This window comes from Alosa alosa, chromosome 23 (genome assembly GCF_017589495.1).
Source record: "Alosa alosa isolate M-15738 ecotype Scorff River chromosome 23, AALO_Geno_1.1, whole genome shotgun sequence".
Classification (NCBI taxonomy): domain Eukaryota; kingdom Metazoa; phylum Chordata; class Actinopteri; order Clupeiformes; family Clupeidae; genus Alosa; species Alosa alosa.
Genome location: NC_063211.1, coordinates 25,703,754 through 25,719,916, shown reverse-complemented (window position 1 = coordinate 25,719,916; position 16,163 = coordinate 25,703,754). Strand labels below are relative to the sequence as shown.

Below are 16,163 nucleotides of genomic sequence, written 5' to 3'. Positions count from 1 at the left end.
AGAGTAGTGACTGATTAGTGATATAATGTCACAGATTAGTGACATAATTCACTTTAAGCAATAGTTCATTTGTGTTGCACGCACACAGTACCTGTCTGGCTTACGTAAATGCCATACCTTCTAGTAAGAAAATATCATTGTAACACAAGTTCCACAGTTGTCATGGTGAAGGGTGAAACCATTTTAGTTCAATGTTCAATGGTTCAATGTTTTTGTTCCTCAATAAATGCTTCGTCCTTGATTGCCAAAGTGAAAAACTGTCTGCTTTCACATTAGACAATTTCCACACAAGGCCAGTGTACTGCTGTGCAGTGTTGTGCAGAGGGACCGTGCACATAGACATTAGAAATGCACACGCTCTGTGAGGCACAGGAGCAGGACAAATGAGATCAGAGTGAATGGAACAGAGTGCTGCCCCCGCCAGCAGCTCCATCTGTAGTCCAGCACAGCGAGAGGGAGAGCTTGCTTTGTGTGGTCAAGCCTGTCCATGCAAAATGGTCATGAAGTCGTGATGTCCATAAGAATTATACAGCTCAATAGGTAAAAGTATATATTTAGGGCTTGTAAACCTGTATTGATGTGAATATAGAACTGTTTTTTTCTGGTTAGATGGTGGATTAAACATTATTTATACAGCAGAAATAAACTTAAAATGCACAGAATCCACAAAAATCCTGTAGCTGTTAGTTTTAGCACAGAGATCACAACATTAATACAAGAATATTGAACAGCAGAATCAGACGACTAAAAGCCAACTCTCCTCAGGTTGAATTTGTCACACAAAATAGGAGAAACTAGCAGCAGAAGCAAATAGAAAAGAGGACAGTTCAAAACCCTCATCAACAACCATTTAACACATTAATTTAGACTGAAACACATTGAAGAAAGAAAAGACAAAGCCAAGACCATAGTCAACTATCTTATCAGAAGTCTGACATGAGAAATGCTGACTAGAAAAATGCAGTGACAGCCAATCGAATAAATAAACAAACTAAAATAAACTTGAGGAGTCATTGGGGGCAAACAGTTATTTTTTCACTCCCTCCACCACCCATGCCTTCTAGGGTGGAATCACCGTGCTGACCGACATGTAGCTGACCTTGGACATGCCTGTGGTCATGACAGTGACGTCATCGTCGGGCCCACGGCCCTTTCTGCTGGCGCCATGGCCCGGGCACGGCAACGCCCGGCGGCACAGGCACCCGGCACAGGTGCTGAGCAGCGCCTTGCGGAAGCGCTTGTTCATGAAGCAGTAGATGATGGGGTTGACACAGGCCGAGGTGTACGAGAGCAGGTGGATGAGCGAGATGGGGGCGCCCGAGAGGGCGCGGTGGGCCGAGCGCAAGTCAAACGCCTTCCATGTGTTGACCGAGTACAGCGGCATCCAGCAGATGAAGAACATGGCCACGATGACCAACAGCATGCGAATGACACGCTTCTTGGCCAGCAGCTTGGCCTCGGATGTGTTGGAGCGTGGCCGCTCGGGCGCACGGGGTGGAGCGGTCAGAGGCGACAGCTTCATGGAGTTGCCGGCCACCGCCGCGCCCTTCTTGGGCACCTGGATGTAGCAGCCGTCGCTTTCGTCACTGCCAGTGCCGCCACTGCCACTGCCACTGCCACTGCCACTTGGAGAGACAACACCATTCAGGCCATTTTTCATCCCTAAGCCAGGAAGAGGAAGCAGAGAAGAGGAGGGACATCTGTGATATATCTGACAATCACAGACCATTAGAAATATACCACCTGGGTGTGTGCGCCTGGAAAGGAAATAAGAAATCACTATCTAATGAGAATTTTATTTTAAACATCCTCTTGCACTGTTAAAATGTCATCTTTATTCTTTTAAATATAATTAACTTTTATTATGTAAATACAAGACCAAGTCCTTTGTCAAAGCTGCCAGCGCTCGTATCAAAACTCTATCCATCAGAGCCCTTGTGTTTTCATCCCTGACATATTCCTCTGCACAAAGCAGTAGCTAGTCCCTCTCCCGTCGGGGATGAGTGGGTTATGTAAAATACACCCCCCATCTTGATCTGGCCCCATAGATGTCCACCTCCCCTCCACCCCCATGCTCAGCCCTGTCTGGACTCCAGGGGACTGGGGCAGCCCCTGCACGCTTCACAATGGCATGGCCCTTAAAGCCAAGCCCAGGCTTGTGTACACGTCCCTCAGGACGGAGATGGGAAGTGTAAAGTCGTGTACAAATCAGACTGGAGAGCCAAAGGGGATGGCCTCCAGGGTGTCTCTCTCTCTCTCTATCGTTCTCCCTCTCTTTCCCTTCTCTCCCCTCACACAAATCTCTCTCTCTCTTCTCTTGTGTAGGGCTACACAGAACACACACACACACACACACACACACACACACACACACACACACACACACACACACACACACACAAACACACACACACACACACACACACACACACACACACACAGTCTTGCTCACTCCAACATACACAAATACATATCAGCAGGGCTTCTGCCCTTCTGCCCCCTCTGCATGGAAACTAGTACAATAGCCAATCAGAAAGGCTTCCTGGGTCCCCAGACTCCTTTCCCTTCTGACAGGCAACTGGGAGCTGTCAGTCACGAGGGCACTAAGGAGTGTAGGGGAATTCTAAAAGCTCCATCAATACATGATGCATAGTTTGCCATGCTTCTGCTGGTTTAAGAGAGGTGTATTAATTTAATCATAAAAACATTTAAAATCATAACATCATAAACACATTTAATCAGGATTTGGGAAGAAGCTCCGCTGGGAAGAAGCTTCCTCTGAACCTGCTGGTTTGGGTGCGGAGAGACCTATATCCTGTATGTATCTAGTGATGAAATGAGCTAGCTTGTAGTTGAGGTAGCTAAACAAGGAACTTCACTCAAAGAAGACATGTCTGCTCTAATTCAGAAGGTGACTGCATTGCTCCAATCCTCTGTGAATACACTTACAGACACTGTTACTCGTTTCCAGGCATGGTTGAGTGCAACCGGATCTAGGAGATGTCTTCAATGTGTTACACACACATGTGTTACACACAGCTGATAGAAAGATTAAACCACAGCTTTAAATTCCTTGGGGTCACCCTCAGTGATGACCTCAAGAGGACAGAGCATGCAGCAGCTGTCACAAAAAAGGCCCATCAACACCTTCATCAACACCTTCACGCACATCTTCGGTCTGCGGAAATCTCAGGTGCTCTCTACCGTCCTCAACAGTTTTACAAGAGTGCTGTGGAGTCCATCCTCACAGAGTGCATTACATCCTGAGTGCTGTGGAGTCCATCCTCACAGAGTGCATTACATCCTGAGTGCTGTGGAGTCCATCCTCACAGAGTGCATCACATCCTGGTGGGGCAGCTTCACTGCACGGGACAATAAAGCCCTACAAACGCTGGTTAAAACAGCACAGGACATCTACAGGACATCACAGCACAAAGACTTATGGGCACACAGCTCCCTGCAATGCAGGACATCTACAGGACATCACAGCACAAAGACTTATGGGCACACAGCTCCCTGCAATGCAGGACATCTACAGTACATCACAGCACAAAGACTTATGGGCACACAGCTCCCTGCAATGCAGGACATCTACAGGACATCACAGCACAAAGACTTATGGGCACACAGCTCCCCTGCAATGCAGGACATCTACAGTACATCACAGCACAAAGACTTATGGGCACACAGCTCCCTGCAATGCAGGACATCTACAGGACATCACAGCACAAAGACTTATGGGCACACAGCTCCCTGCAATGCAGGACATCTACAGGACATCACAGCACAAAGACTTATGGGCACACAGCTCCCTGCAATGCAGGACATCTACAGTACATCACAGCACAAAGACTTATGGGCACACAGCTCCCTGCAATGCAGGACATCTACAGTACATCACAGCACAAAGACTTATGGGCACACAGCTCCCTGCAATGCAGGACATCTACAGTACATCACAGGCGGCCTCAGGAAAAGCAGGCGCATCATGAAACACTCTAGGCACCCTGCACTGGCACTGGTCTCCTCACTGGTAAACGGCTCAGGGCTATCCGCATGGACACAATGAGATTCAGGGAAAATCAGGGATGTAGTGGAGGCTAAATGCAAGTAAATGCAGTTTATCCACCTCTGAAATGTATGAGTTTATCCACATCTTACAGTGTTTCCCACATAATTGAATTCTATTTGTGGTGGTAGGTTTGCAGAATTAACTTGAATGCAACAGTTTTTAACAAATTAACGCAGCGTGGTTATGATGCAGGTTATGAACAGATTTAAGCACAATTTAGCCAGTTTGCTTCTATGCCTTGCAGGACTGTTAATGTTTACTTTAAACAGGCTTGTAGGTTCTTTTAGAGACAGAGACAAGGAGAGGCTGTACGAAGGTGCACATAGCTCTACAATGAACAAATTCCATCCAATTTAAATAGTACAACATGGAAAATCATTATGTGGTGGTCAATGTTGATATTGTGGTGGGCCGCCACAAATGAGTCAATGTATGGGAAACACTGTCTTATTAGAATCTGTCAAAAGAGTGTATTCACCAATTTCAACTTTTAACATTCAAAAACTACACTGCAGGCTCGGACTGGTAATCTGTACAACCGGGCAAAAAAGTGGGCCGGTGACCTCCGGGATTTTTAAATTTTTTTTAAGTTATTTAGCCTATTTGCGGGCCGTCATGTAGGCCTAGGCCTAGCCTATAAATGCAGTTGCATCCATTTGGCTTGGGGGGTGACAGGTCAATAATTTTGGCCTCTTAATGACAGGTTCAGTGTGTGTTACGATCGCGCCCTACTGCCCCACCCCTCAAGTGGATTTGTCCAAGCAGCCGCTAGTTCGAGTGCATGGTAGCCTAGGCACTATAAGTGCCCTCCGCTAGCTGATGTTAACAGTAGGCCTATTGCAGTTTAACCGTAAACAGCAATCAGAGGTCTAGTTTTATTCCATAAATATATTGTTTTTATAGACGTTAGTTGCACGCGCTACCAAGAGCTCATTTAGGCTACTGCACCTACTATAGTGCGGTTCTGTCAACATAAAAAAAAACTACGGATAGCCTACAATTTTCGCACAACTTGGTGGAAAAGTGTAGCGCATTCATTTTTGGAGCTGATACTACTCAAAAGGAACTTCAAAGTATTTCCCATATAGTAGGCCTATCCTTTTAGCTCACAACGAAAGTGAAACTTGGAAAGTGGTCTCTCCACCGAGTGTTACATTAGATGCACAATCAATCGCCACTCGATGCAGGTAAAAAGTAGGCTATCAACTGGTAGGTTAGTAACGAAGATATTGCAAAATGTGATGACGGCACAGAAACTAGGGCAAAAACGTTTAGTATAGCCTACACTTGTGGTGATAGCCTACAGTTAATGTGAATCGCGGACTATAACCAAAGTAAAGGAGAAGATTTGCACCAAATAAAGGCTGTGTTTGTGTTTCTACAACATGTTGGCACAAAACGTAATTTCTGTCAACTATCAAAGTCAAAGTCAAAGTCAGCTTTATTGTCAATTTCTTCACATGTTCCAGACATACAAAGAGATCGAAATTACGTTTCTCACTATCCCACGGTGAAGACAAGACATATTTTACCAATTTTAAGTCCACAGACAAACATAACATTCAAGTAAACAAAAAAGTAAGTAAATAAGTAAATAAGAGGGCACATATAATAATGAAAAATAAGAGCAGCAAAATTTTTGTTGAAATTGTGCATAGACAGTCAATAAAAACTAGTGCAAAGTCAGGCCAATAAGAGGCTTGGGTAGTTCTGTTTGACCTGAGTAATAAAGAAAGTGGCATAGTGGTGCAAGTTATGTAAGAGCAGCAGAAGTGTTGTGTTTTCAGGACAACAACACCAAGTTGTAAAGTGTACAAGTGTGCAAGTGTTCAAGTGTGCAAGTGGAGTAGTGCAGGCGGCCATTGTGGGTCCAATGTCCAGGATGTTATGTAGCTGAGGGGTGGAGGGGGAGAGGAGGGAGAGAGTCCAGCATCCTTACAGCTTGCACGTGTCTGGTGAGTTGGTGAGTCTGAGCCTTGAGGCGGCTTCTGTACCTCTTCCCAGAGGGCAGTAGATCAAACAGATTGTGAGCCGGGTGACTTGCATCACTCACAATTTTGGCATACTTGCGGTGAGGTGGGTGGTGTAAATGTCCTTCAGGGAGGGAGTGAAGCACCAATGATCCTTCCAGCTGTGTTCACTATGCGCTGCAGGGCTTTCCTGTTGTATTCAGTGCAGCTTCCGCCCACACAGCGATACAGCTGGAGAGGATGCTCTCAATGGTGCCTCGGTAGAATGTGGTCATGATGGCTGGTGGAGCACTTGCTCGCCTGAGTTTCACAGGAAGTACAGGCGGCGCTGAGCTCTCTTAAGCCAGTGATGCAGTGTTGGTGGTCCAGGAGAGGTCTTCACTGATGTGCACCCCCAGGAATTTGGTGCTGCTCGCTCTCTCCACCACAGCAACCGTCGATGGTCAGTGGCAGGTGTTGGGTGTGACCTCTCCAAAGTCAACAACAATCTCTTTGGTCTTGCTGGCGTTCAGCAGGAGGTTGTTGTCCCTGCACCACGTGGTCAGATGGTCGACCTCCAACCTGTATTGAGTCTCGTCGCCCTTGGTGATGAGACCCACCAGAGTTGTGTCGTCATGACGATGTCTATGTTCAGTAGCCTATATTTTTCATTTAATCAAGCAGTGACATGTGGTTTAATGCATGGGGTAACATGACGTGAGACAGACAGAAGATGAGCCTGTCTTTAGCCTATCCCTGAATCCTGTCCCTCTCAATTTCAAATTACTTTAAAACGGTGTGATTAGCAACCAGAATTGTTTTTTTAAATCCCGGAGAGAGACAACCCCGGTCCGGACCCCCGTGTTATTGTGATTAGGCTATAGGTCCAAATCTAAATGTTTGGGTTCAGTTTATGAAGTGTTGCTACAGCATAATACTGTGTGTTTGTTATTTATGGGGGGGGGGTGTCGGTCCAGTGGTGGGCCGGTCCAGGAGAAAACTGCCAGGGTCGAATTTTGCTCCCAGTCCGACCCTGCTACACTGTATTATCCACATTCACAATATGTACACTCACCATCAACCATTTAATACCACTGGTATTCTGAATGCCTTTCTTAAAAATCTGATACAGCAAGACGCAGTACACCTGACCGTGATAATAGAATTCATAGTTTACGGTGGGTATTATGGAAGGCATGGCATTTTACCACTACACCCCTGGGGACAATGTGTATCCCTGTGCCATAAGACTGTTTAACACTCAACACACTCATTAACATGCACTTACCGTATTTTCCGGACTATAAGTCGCACATTTTTTCATAGTTTGGCTGGTCCTGCGACTAATGGTCAGGTGTGACTTATATATGAAAAAAAATATAAATGTTTTTAAATGTTAATTTTTTTTAACTGTCATGAACACTACATGAAACATTATCGTCTACAGCCTTGAGAGAGCGCTCTCAAATGCACAAGTCCTGTGCACTTTCAGTCAGAGATTAGTGCTTGCGCTTGAAACACACGTGCATACATAAATCCTCAAATTATGGCCGGGATTCTATTTATAGCCGGGCCTCAGATTCGGACAAATAAAAGACAGTATAATTTTGTTTCAATTTAACTAATAAAAGAGCTCTTTTTAATAATTTATATTGTTAGTTGGTTTAATATTGTTGCCAATGAAAAGTCATCGTCCTACCATGAGTCTCCAACACGTTGCTCTCAAGCTACCAGTGGCACGCAGCCCCAGGTTAACCTACATTTAAACACAATTATTGCTGCCAGGCGAATTTTATAAAAAAGTAAATCATGCATAATTTAAAAAATAACTAAATTTAGGCTATCTTAGACCTCTTTGGCTATACGGAATAAAGGTTTCCCTTGCAGCACAACACACGTTTCATGAATGAATGAAAGCTGATGCCTGGAAATCCCTACACTCTTTCATACATGAAACTTAATAGTGAACCATTGCCATTGATAGCCTACCGGTATGCCGCTCCAAACGAAAAGTATAGGCCTATGTCTCACAGTAAAACGCAAGAAATAAAGGCCTATAGCTGACTCGAATAGCCATGGTCCAAATAAAGGTGCTGTGCTTTGCCCAGGCATAATTTGAGGATTTACGATAGTCTGTCCCCTAAACATTCCTCACCCGTTATCTAGACATGCATGAAAATATTTGAAAACAAAACTCACTGCCATGTAATATTTGATCGCTGTTTTGCTACTAATTATCTTTCACGTGAATATGCACAGAAAATGCGCTCCGTGTCTGTAGCTGTCTGTTCACGTCCGCAATCGATTATAACGTTCCTCAAATGGAGAACAAATCCATGTTCTCTTGCGTTATATTATAGGCTGTCATGCTTCTGTGTTTGCAAAATTCCTGACGGTTCCTGATTGCTAAACGTTTGTTTTCCTTTCCTGTCGATAGCGGTTGATGTAGAAGCACCTAAAGGCTATAATTTGACTTTAGCAGTGACAAATGCTGAGAGAGAGAGCAAACAGAGAGAGGCACCCCCAAAGTGGTCCTGCACCCGCGCGTGTGTGTGTGTCTGCATGGGGTTCAATTGAAGTCAGAGTTGGTCCGTCCAGTCAATAGTCCCGCATTCAGGCCGCTCCATTATTAGATTGATGTCAGACAGCGTTGTAAAATGTGTGGGAATTTCTCGCATTATGATGGTTAGAGTTGCTTACTTTTATTAGTATGCTCATTACTTAGTATTAATTTATGCGCAATACCCGCAATCCCGCACTGAAATGTGCATCTTTTTTTCTCTCGTTCTCTCGGCGAGCATTTGTTCTGCTGCCAGCTTGTGCCAATATATCGTCCAAAATGTTTGATTGCATTGCATTCTCCACATTTTCAGCTACATTTTCATGTACCACATCAGCATTTTTGTTCAGTGAATCTTTGGTAAATTACTTTACAATAGCATCGGGCCCTTGTCAGCAGCCTTCGGCTTGCCTCTTGCCACTATTCACTCCTTCCTCTTCAACATTCCTTGTAGATATAATATTTTTGGCCTCAATGTGTCCAGTTACATAGTCTGTCTGTTCTTAGTCTTGGATTTTGTGAAATAAATTTCTGAATATCACCTGCTTGCAGCAGCTTTGGTCTGCACGTCCTTTTAAAACCGCATCTTTTTATCTCTCAAGCATTTAATCTGCTGCCGGCTTGTCTCTCCACATCGTTCAAAATGCTTGATTGCATTGCATTCTCCACACTTTTTAGCTAAATTTTTATGTACCACATAAGCATTTTTGTTCAGTGAATCTTTTGTAAATTGCTTTACAATTACCTTTGGCCTATTGCCTGGCTTGCCTATAGGCCTATTTTAAAAACCTCTTTTTTTCCTGAGCATTTAATCTTCCAGTCTCCACGCCCAAAACTGCATTCTTTTTTTCTCATGTATCATATCAGCATTTTTTGTTCAGTGAATCTTTTGTAAATTGCTTTACATCTGCTGCCTATAGGCCTATTGCCTGACTTGCTTCAGTCCGTCTAAAACTGCATCTTTTTCTCTCTCAAATTTAATCTGCTTGATTGCCCATTCTTGATTTGCATCTCCACATTTTAGATACATTTTGGTGTACCGCGTGGTATTTTCTTTCAGTGAATATTTTGCTTTGCAATTACCTTCCTGCCCTCCTCTTGGCTGCCTTCACTCCTTCTTCTTTTTGGCCTCAATAATCCAGTTACATAGTCTCTGTTTTGGTTTTGGATTTTGTGAAATACATTTCTAAATAAATCGACTTATAGTCGGTCGCGACTTATATATGTTTTTTTCCTGTTCATGATGCATTTTTTGATGTGACTGATCAGGAGCGACTTATAGTCCGGAAAATACTGTATTACCATTTCTCTCTCTTGTGTTATTTATATATATTTATTTTATTGCATGGTAATTTGGTTAATGTTCAAGTATGTAAAGAAGCATTCCATTATACTTATTACACTTTACATTATGGCAATTAACTTAACATTTTAACTTTGCTTCTTAACATGTTTAACCACTCTTTTGAACAGGAAGCCCTCCCACAGAGCCTCACAGAGGCTCTTATCACAGTTAAGCTTCTGATATAATTTGGGTTTTGTGGGATGGCGTCATTCATTAATGCATTAACATCCGTAGACTTCTAAATGTGGTACATTCTCCAGCATCTGGGAGCACGCAGAGCAGGTATTCGACAGAATCGTGTCTTTTCTGTGTTGGGTATAGGTTTGGGTTTGGTCCACAATTTGGTTATTGGGTTTGACTACTGCATTCATCTCGAAAAGCAGCAGTAGTCACTAATAGATTTTGTTCACAACATTTATCCAGAGGAACACATCAGGGTTGCCCTTTCAGTCCACTGCTGTTTGTTTTTCCACTGCTGTTTGTCCACTGTCAATAAAGCTTAGAACCACACAATCAATATATGGTAATAGCAGGATGGGGATGGAATATACAATTTCTTTGTATGCTGACTGTCTCTTAATTTATATAACAGAACCAGTTTATATAACTGTACAAACTGTTTATATAACATTTCAGACCACACTTCTGATACGTATTAAGATGGACCAGCCTCTGACTGTTTCAGCTGTTTCGTTTGTAAAACTGAATGGTGGCTCTCAAGACAACTTGTCGTTTTTGATCCCTAAAGACATTACATGTACACAGACATGTACACAGACATGAAAAAAACATCAATCCTACAGTGAAAGCTGATGGTTTGTGTCGGAAGATGTAGTTTATATAACAAGAACAGATAATGTGAACAAAGTGGCACATTTGACACTGACATCAGCCAGTACACTTTTATTTGCTTTCACCTTTTTTTCTGGCAGTTTTAGGATTGTTGTTTTCAAACATGGCGCTCATAGGTGCTCTAAGCGATGTAACGTCATTTCTGTTGACATTCAAACAAAACAGAGAGCTAGCTCCTCCTCCCTCCCTCCTCCTCCTTCATGTGCAACTGAAACTCTCCTGAACGCTCATCTCATTGGTGAATAGCTGAAAATGTTTATGTTTTGTGGTCCAGACTGCATCAGGCTGCTTTTGTTGCCGTTTTTGGAGCCTGGGCTGTCTACAGAGACCACATTTTTACAGTGTATTCAGGGGACAGGCAGCTAGTGGATTGTGGGGACATGTTTGCTGTATGTGACAAAAAATGTTTAAGCTGAGAAACCACATACATCGCTTAGAGCACCTTCAACTGGTCAAATAGCCTGTGGTATATTGTGTAAAACTCAGGAATTCTCAGCTAAACGTCCTATCAAATCTGCCACCCTTGAACGAAATGACCTTTCAAACGCCATCGCAATGCCCTCCATGAAAATGACAGCCTCGAAGTGCCTCAACATGATTGCGAAGATCTACACTGGGGTTTTTGCTGTTATCACAGTCAATACAGGCAATCCAGCTTTGCAGGGCCTGTTGTTTGGAGATGGATGGGTCTCATTAGAGGTGCAATTTAACTCAGCGAGATGGTGCCTGCACTCCGCCCCTAAGATCGGCGACGGACCTGTCCACAGGCAGAGAGACAGATCAGCCTCTCCAGACACAGACTGCCCTTGAAGTAGGCATTTATTCTCACGTTTGGCACCACGGTGCGATGGGCAATAACCCTCCACAGCCCGACATAAAGTATCAGAAGGCTGGCCCAAGGGATGGTAGAAAGGCAGAGATTGGCTGCCCGTCCAGCCCCAGGCAGAACAGCCTACATCAGGGCCATCCACAGCCGGTTCCAACCAAACAATCATACAGGGCGGGACAGGAAAGCATCGACTGCATGGTGATCACTTTTGTAGTTGGCTGTTGAGAAGGGCAACCAGAGGGCATCGTTGGGCGCACCTGCCATTCAAATTCAAGTTTGGTTTATTGTCATATGTATTTAGTAGGCCTAGTAGGCAGCCATCTGCTGCTCTTGATTCAGCAGTGGAAGTCACTACTGGCACATAGTTTGTGTTTGTGGGTCATTAGTCTACAAATTCATTCTGTGACCATTTGGAAAATGATCAAAATCAGGAAGAGAATTGCCAGAAGAATGTCTCCACGGCAATTCTAATTCTATCTATTCTAGTTGTATCTAATCTAGTTATCTTGTAATCTTTTCCAGTGTCCTCTGAAAGATTCAATTTATACTTTATTTGCATGAATAATATTTCCTAATACACCAAAACTATTAAAGACATTTCTGAAAAAATCATGACCGCTGACACAGAACTGAATATTTGTGTTCAGATTCTTACCAGAGGCCTCATTCTTCTGCTCCAGCTCGAACTGGATGCCCCGGTAGAGCTCCCGGGAGATGAGGCCGTAGGCGATCATCATCACCACTCCAGGGATCAGGAACAGCACCAGCAGAAGCAGGATGTACCTGCCACAACACCAGGACCAGGAACACATGCTTAGTGTACTTTATTGATTTGACTTCTACTTAATGTACAACTTCCTCAGTTTGAGTTTCAATTCCTTTTTTTCTTACTTCTTGATATAAAGATGGAATGAGATTTTTGTGAATCACATATTAATGATTTCACATTTATTTCCTTTTATAAGAGTTTTAAAAAGTGGGAACATACTGTACATATCAAATGGTTTTAGGGAACATCTGCTGAAAGTGTATGTATATTTTCGACTTACACACACTTACATACTCTTCACTAACAGCTAAAGTGGAAGCAGAAAGATACAAAGCACACAACCCATACAAATTAAAATGAGCTGCATAAAAAACATGTAAAAATATCACACGCACACACACACACACACACACACACACACACACACACACACACACACTCACACACACACCCTTGCCCCTGTGTTGATGTGAGGACAGTGTGGCGCTGTGAAGCGTGCCCCACCCTCCAGCTGGGAGCGTTCATTACGCATCAGCCTCGTTTTCGCACCCTGGCCCCTGACGCCACTCTCATGGTCTGCGTGGGTGTGTAATAGGGACGCCTCTGCACCCCCTCTGTCATTGACCCCCTCGGATCGCTCCTTCCAAAGTGACCTCTTTTTCATCTTCCCTGCTCTTTCGCTTTTTTCCTCTGGGGTGTGAGACGCGTGAGGAGGAGGAGAGGGGGGGGAGAGAGTGCATGCGTATTAAACCGTTTCATCTTTGCCATCTTTTATGGCTTTCAAGTTGGTCCCTAACAAAAAAGGGGAAGCCAATCAAAGGCAAAGCACACACACACCCCCAAGGGACACCGCTGGGTCCAAAGAGAAAGAGAAGCACAGAGATGGAGAAAGGAAGGAAAAAACAAATACAATGAGAGGAACTGGTGATGAGAGATTACACAAACAAATACACTGGGGTCTCTCTCTCTGTGGTGTGTGTGTGTGTGTGTGTGTGTGTGTACGTGTGTGTGTGTGTGTGTGTTTCACCTCCAACACCAGCTCATATCAGGGGCGGGCTGCAGTGGGTTGAATTTATTTCGGGCTGTAGAGAAGCTCTTTGATTCCTTGTGTGTGTGTGTGTGTGTGTGTGGGGTTGTGATGCTGTAGAGAAGCTCTCTGATTCCCTGAGCAGACGGTTCCTCATTTTGCCACCATAGCACCTTCACCTCCGTCCTCGCGCTTAGAACACAGATCAAAGCAAAGGTGCCCCTCACCTGCCGAGTGTTTCCGCCGCCATGAATGACGTCCCTGACACACCTTGCAGCTGCCTCGGGGAGCTGTCACAAGATCTACAGCAATTAGTCTGTATTCACACTCCATCTGCTGCCAGGCCTGTGGAGGATAGCTCAAACTACCATATATTGAAGTCTTCTGTATATCTATGTGTAGGTGTGTGTCTGCAAAAGTGTGATAAGCACAACAGTCTGTAAGAATCTCTCTCTCTCTCTCTCTCTCTTTCTCTCTCTCTCTCTCTTTCTCTGTGTGTGTGTGTTGTGTGTTTTCTCCCTTTCCTTCTTTCATTCTCTTGTTTGCTGTATTTGTTCTCTCTGCCTGTGAAAGCCCCCACAGGACATATCCAGTAATATCACACCCTAGCATGGACGTTAAGTGTGCATTCGAGGAAGTGAGTGTGAATGTGTGTGTGAGTATGCCAGCAGTTTAATTGCTCAAAACTATTAACAGTATAAAAATCCCAGTAGAGTTCCTCATTCTCCTTTGTTAGCCCAACAGACGATGGGCAATTACTCACACACACATACACACACACAAGCACTGAAAGCTTAGAGACCAACATGACAGTTTATGGGTACAGCTTAACATTCAGGAATGAGATTTTCCCGTCTGGAGAACTGACTAAATAGCTCTGTTTCTCCTCTTGGGGCAATGCCCTTCTAACGCCTCTCTTTAAGGTCCACTGAACACTGAACAGGCTTAACTAAACCATCCTTTCTTTCCGCCTGACTTTGGAAGAGCAACTTGTCATGTATTGCTGCTTTGGGTTAACATTTGAACAATGGAAGAGTGATGTTGGAGTGCTGTGACACTGGCTGACGTTGATTGAAGGACTCTTTCAAAGGGCTGTCTGCCTGACATTCAAAGGCTTCCCTCCCTACCTCAGTTTCACTATTCTAAGGGCAAAGCTATAACCGTGCATGACAGGAAATGAGTTCTACCCACAAGAACACTTAGATACAAGAGGAGGAGGAGGACTAAGTGATACAAATGAAACTAGATGTAGTTTGCAAGTTGCCTCTTTTAGCTCATTTGAAGCTGTGACTTTTTCAGGTTCAATTTGCGCACTGGGTTAGCTTTTATTGTCTGCGGTATACATTTACAGAGCTATGCTCAGTGGAACCTACAACACAGGTCTGTTTATTGAGGTCTTAAATGATATGGGCATTATATAGCTATACTCAAGGGTGCTTACAAGTGTTTAAGGCCTAATACATGTGCAAAGTGGAGTTTGTTTAAGATAAAGAGACTACTAAAGTAAAATGATTCCACAACATGGAATCTTCTTTATGGAGAATCCCCTAATTGTTTCAAACTCTGTCTGCCAAAGTCATCTTTTCCTGTCTCTCATGGAAGTAGTCGGCATTAGCCTTAATAGGTGTCGTTTAGCGAGCCTAATGATATTCAAACATCAACAGAAATAACCATGTGAGGCCTTTTCTTAAATAGAATACATCAGACATTGCATACATCACCACTCATAATCATTCCAACATTTTGACATTTAGGATGAAAACACTGGTCTCTGTAGGCTAAAAATATTTTTGTTATGGTCAATTGGCTTCAAATGGCCTACTCACTGATTTCCAATAAGAGTATCAGTCTGGGTCTATTGCATATGCATATAATCATATACCACTACCTTTGTATGTTGTGTGTGTGGTGGTGGTGGTGGGAGGGGGCAAGAGAGGTCATGATGAGGTCAGGGGTGTGCATTCAAAAAGAGTTAAGACCCACAGAAGAGTCTGGCATAGTCACCATCTCCACCACCAGCCAAACATGGATCCAGCGTGATACAGGACAGGAACAAAATGTTGCCTGTCAGAACCAGTCAACTGGAGCCAGTGACTCTTGTGTGCTGAAAAGCTCAGCTCATACTGTATCTCCCCTTCACAGCAGTTACAATTCATGTGTGTGTGTGTGTGTGTGTGTGAGCATCTCTGGACAATTGTCAATTCATAGTGCCGAAACGAAAGAAAGGCCCCTGCCGTCCTGCACACACACACACACACACACACACACACACACCAGTAGGACACCTCCACACTAGCTGCGTGTGCTTCCTAAGGCCCAGCCTGCCAGCCGTTCTCTCCTGAACTCCACAGCACGTCCACAGGGCTGCCTTAATTGCCCTGTTCCTCTACTGGACTCAGTAGAAAAGCCCAAAGACTCATCAGACTCCACAGAGAAGCCTCTGTTCAAGGAATGCCAAGCAGGCAGAGCTGACCAGCCACCTGGACTGCTTTAAGGCTGGGGAGGAGCACTGATTCAACACATAGCACACAATTAGCAGGAACATTGGGAGAATATAAAAATAAAAGCAAAAACTGGCTTATTTAACAGGTGTTTTAATCCAAAGCATCACCACCAAATATAATAACTTAATAAATATAAATAGATCTTACGTTATATATATATATAAATGTAAAATGTCTAATAATGCATTTCAACCATTTACTTCTTATTTGTCTCGGGGATGAATATTAAAGCACCTGAAGTCTGATGAGAAATGAA

General features: G+C 43.9%; 1 protein-coding gene across 2 annotated transcripts in view; it reads right to left on the bottom strand.

Annotated features, from left to right (window-relative positions):
• Positions 1–385: 385 nt before the first annotated feature.
• cckbra (cholecystokinin B receptor a) overlaps positions 386–16,163 on the bottom strand; it is a 31,389-nt gene continuing 15,611 nt past the window's right edge. For both annotated transcript variants that reach the window (XM_048235505.1, XM_048235504.1), the window contains exons 4-5: positions 12,263–12,390; positions 386–1,662 (exon numbers count right to left, since the gene is read on the bottom strand). In XM_048235505.1, the coding sequence (XP_048091462.1) occupies positions 1,061–1,662; positions 12,263–12,390 (730 nt within the window). In that variant the 3' untranslated portion in view covers positions 386–1,060. The remainder of the gene's footprint in view (positions 1,663–12,262; positions 12,391–16,163) is intronic.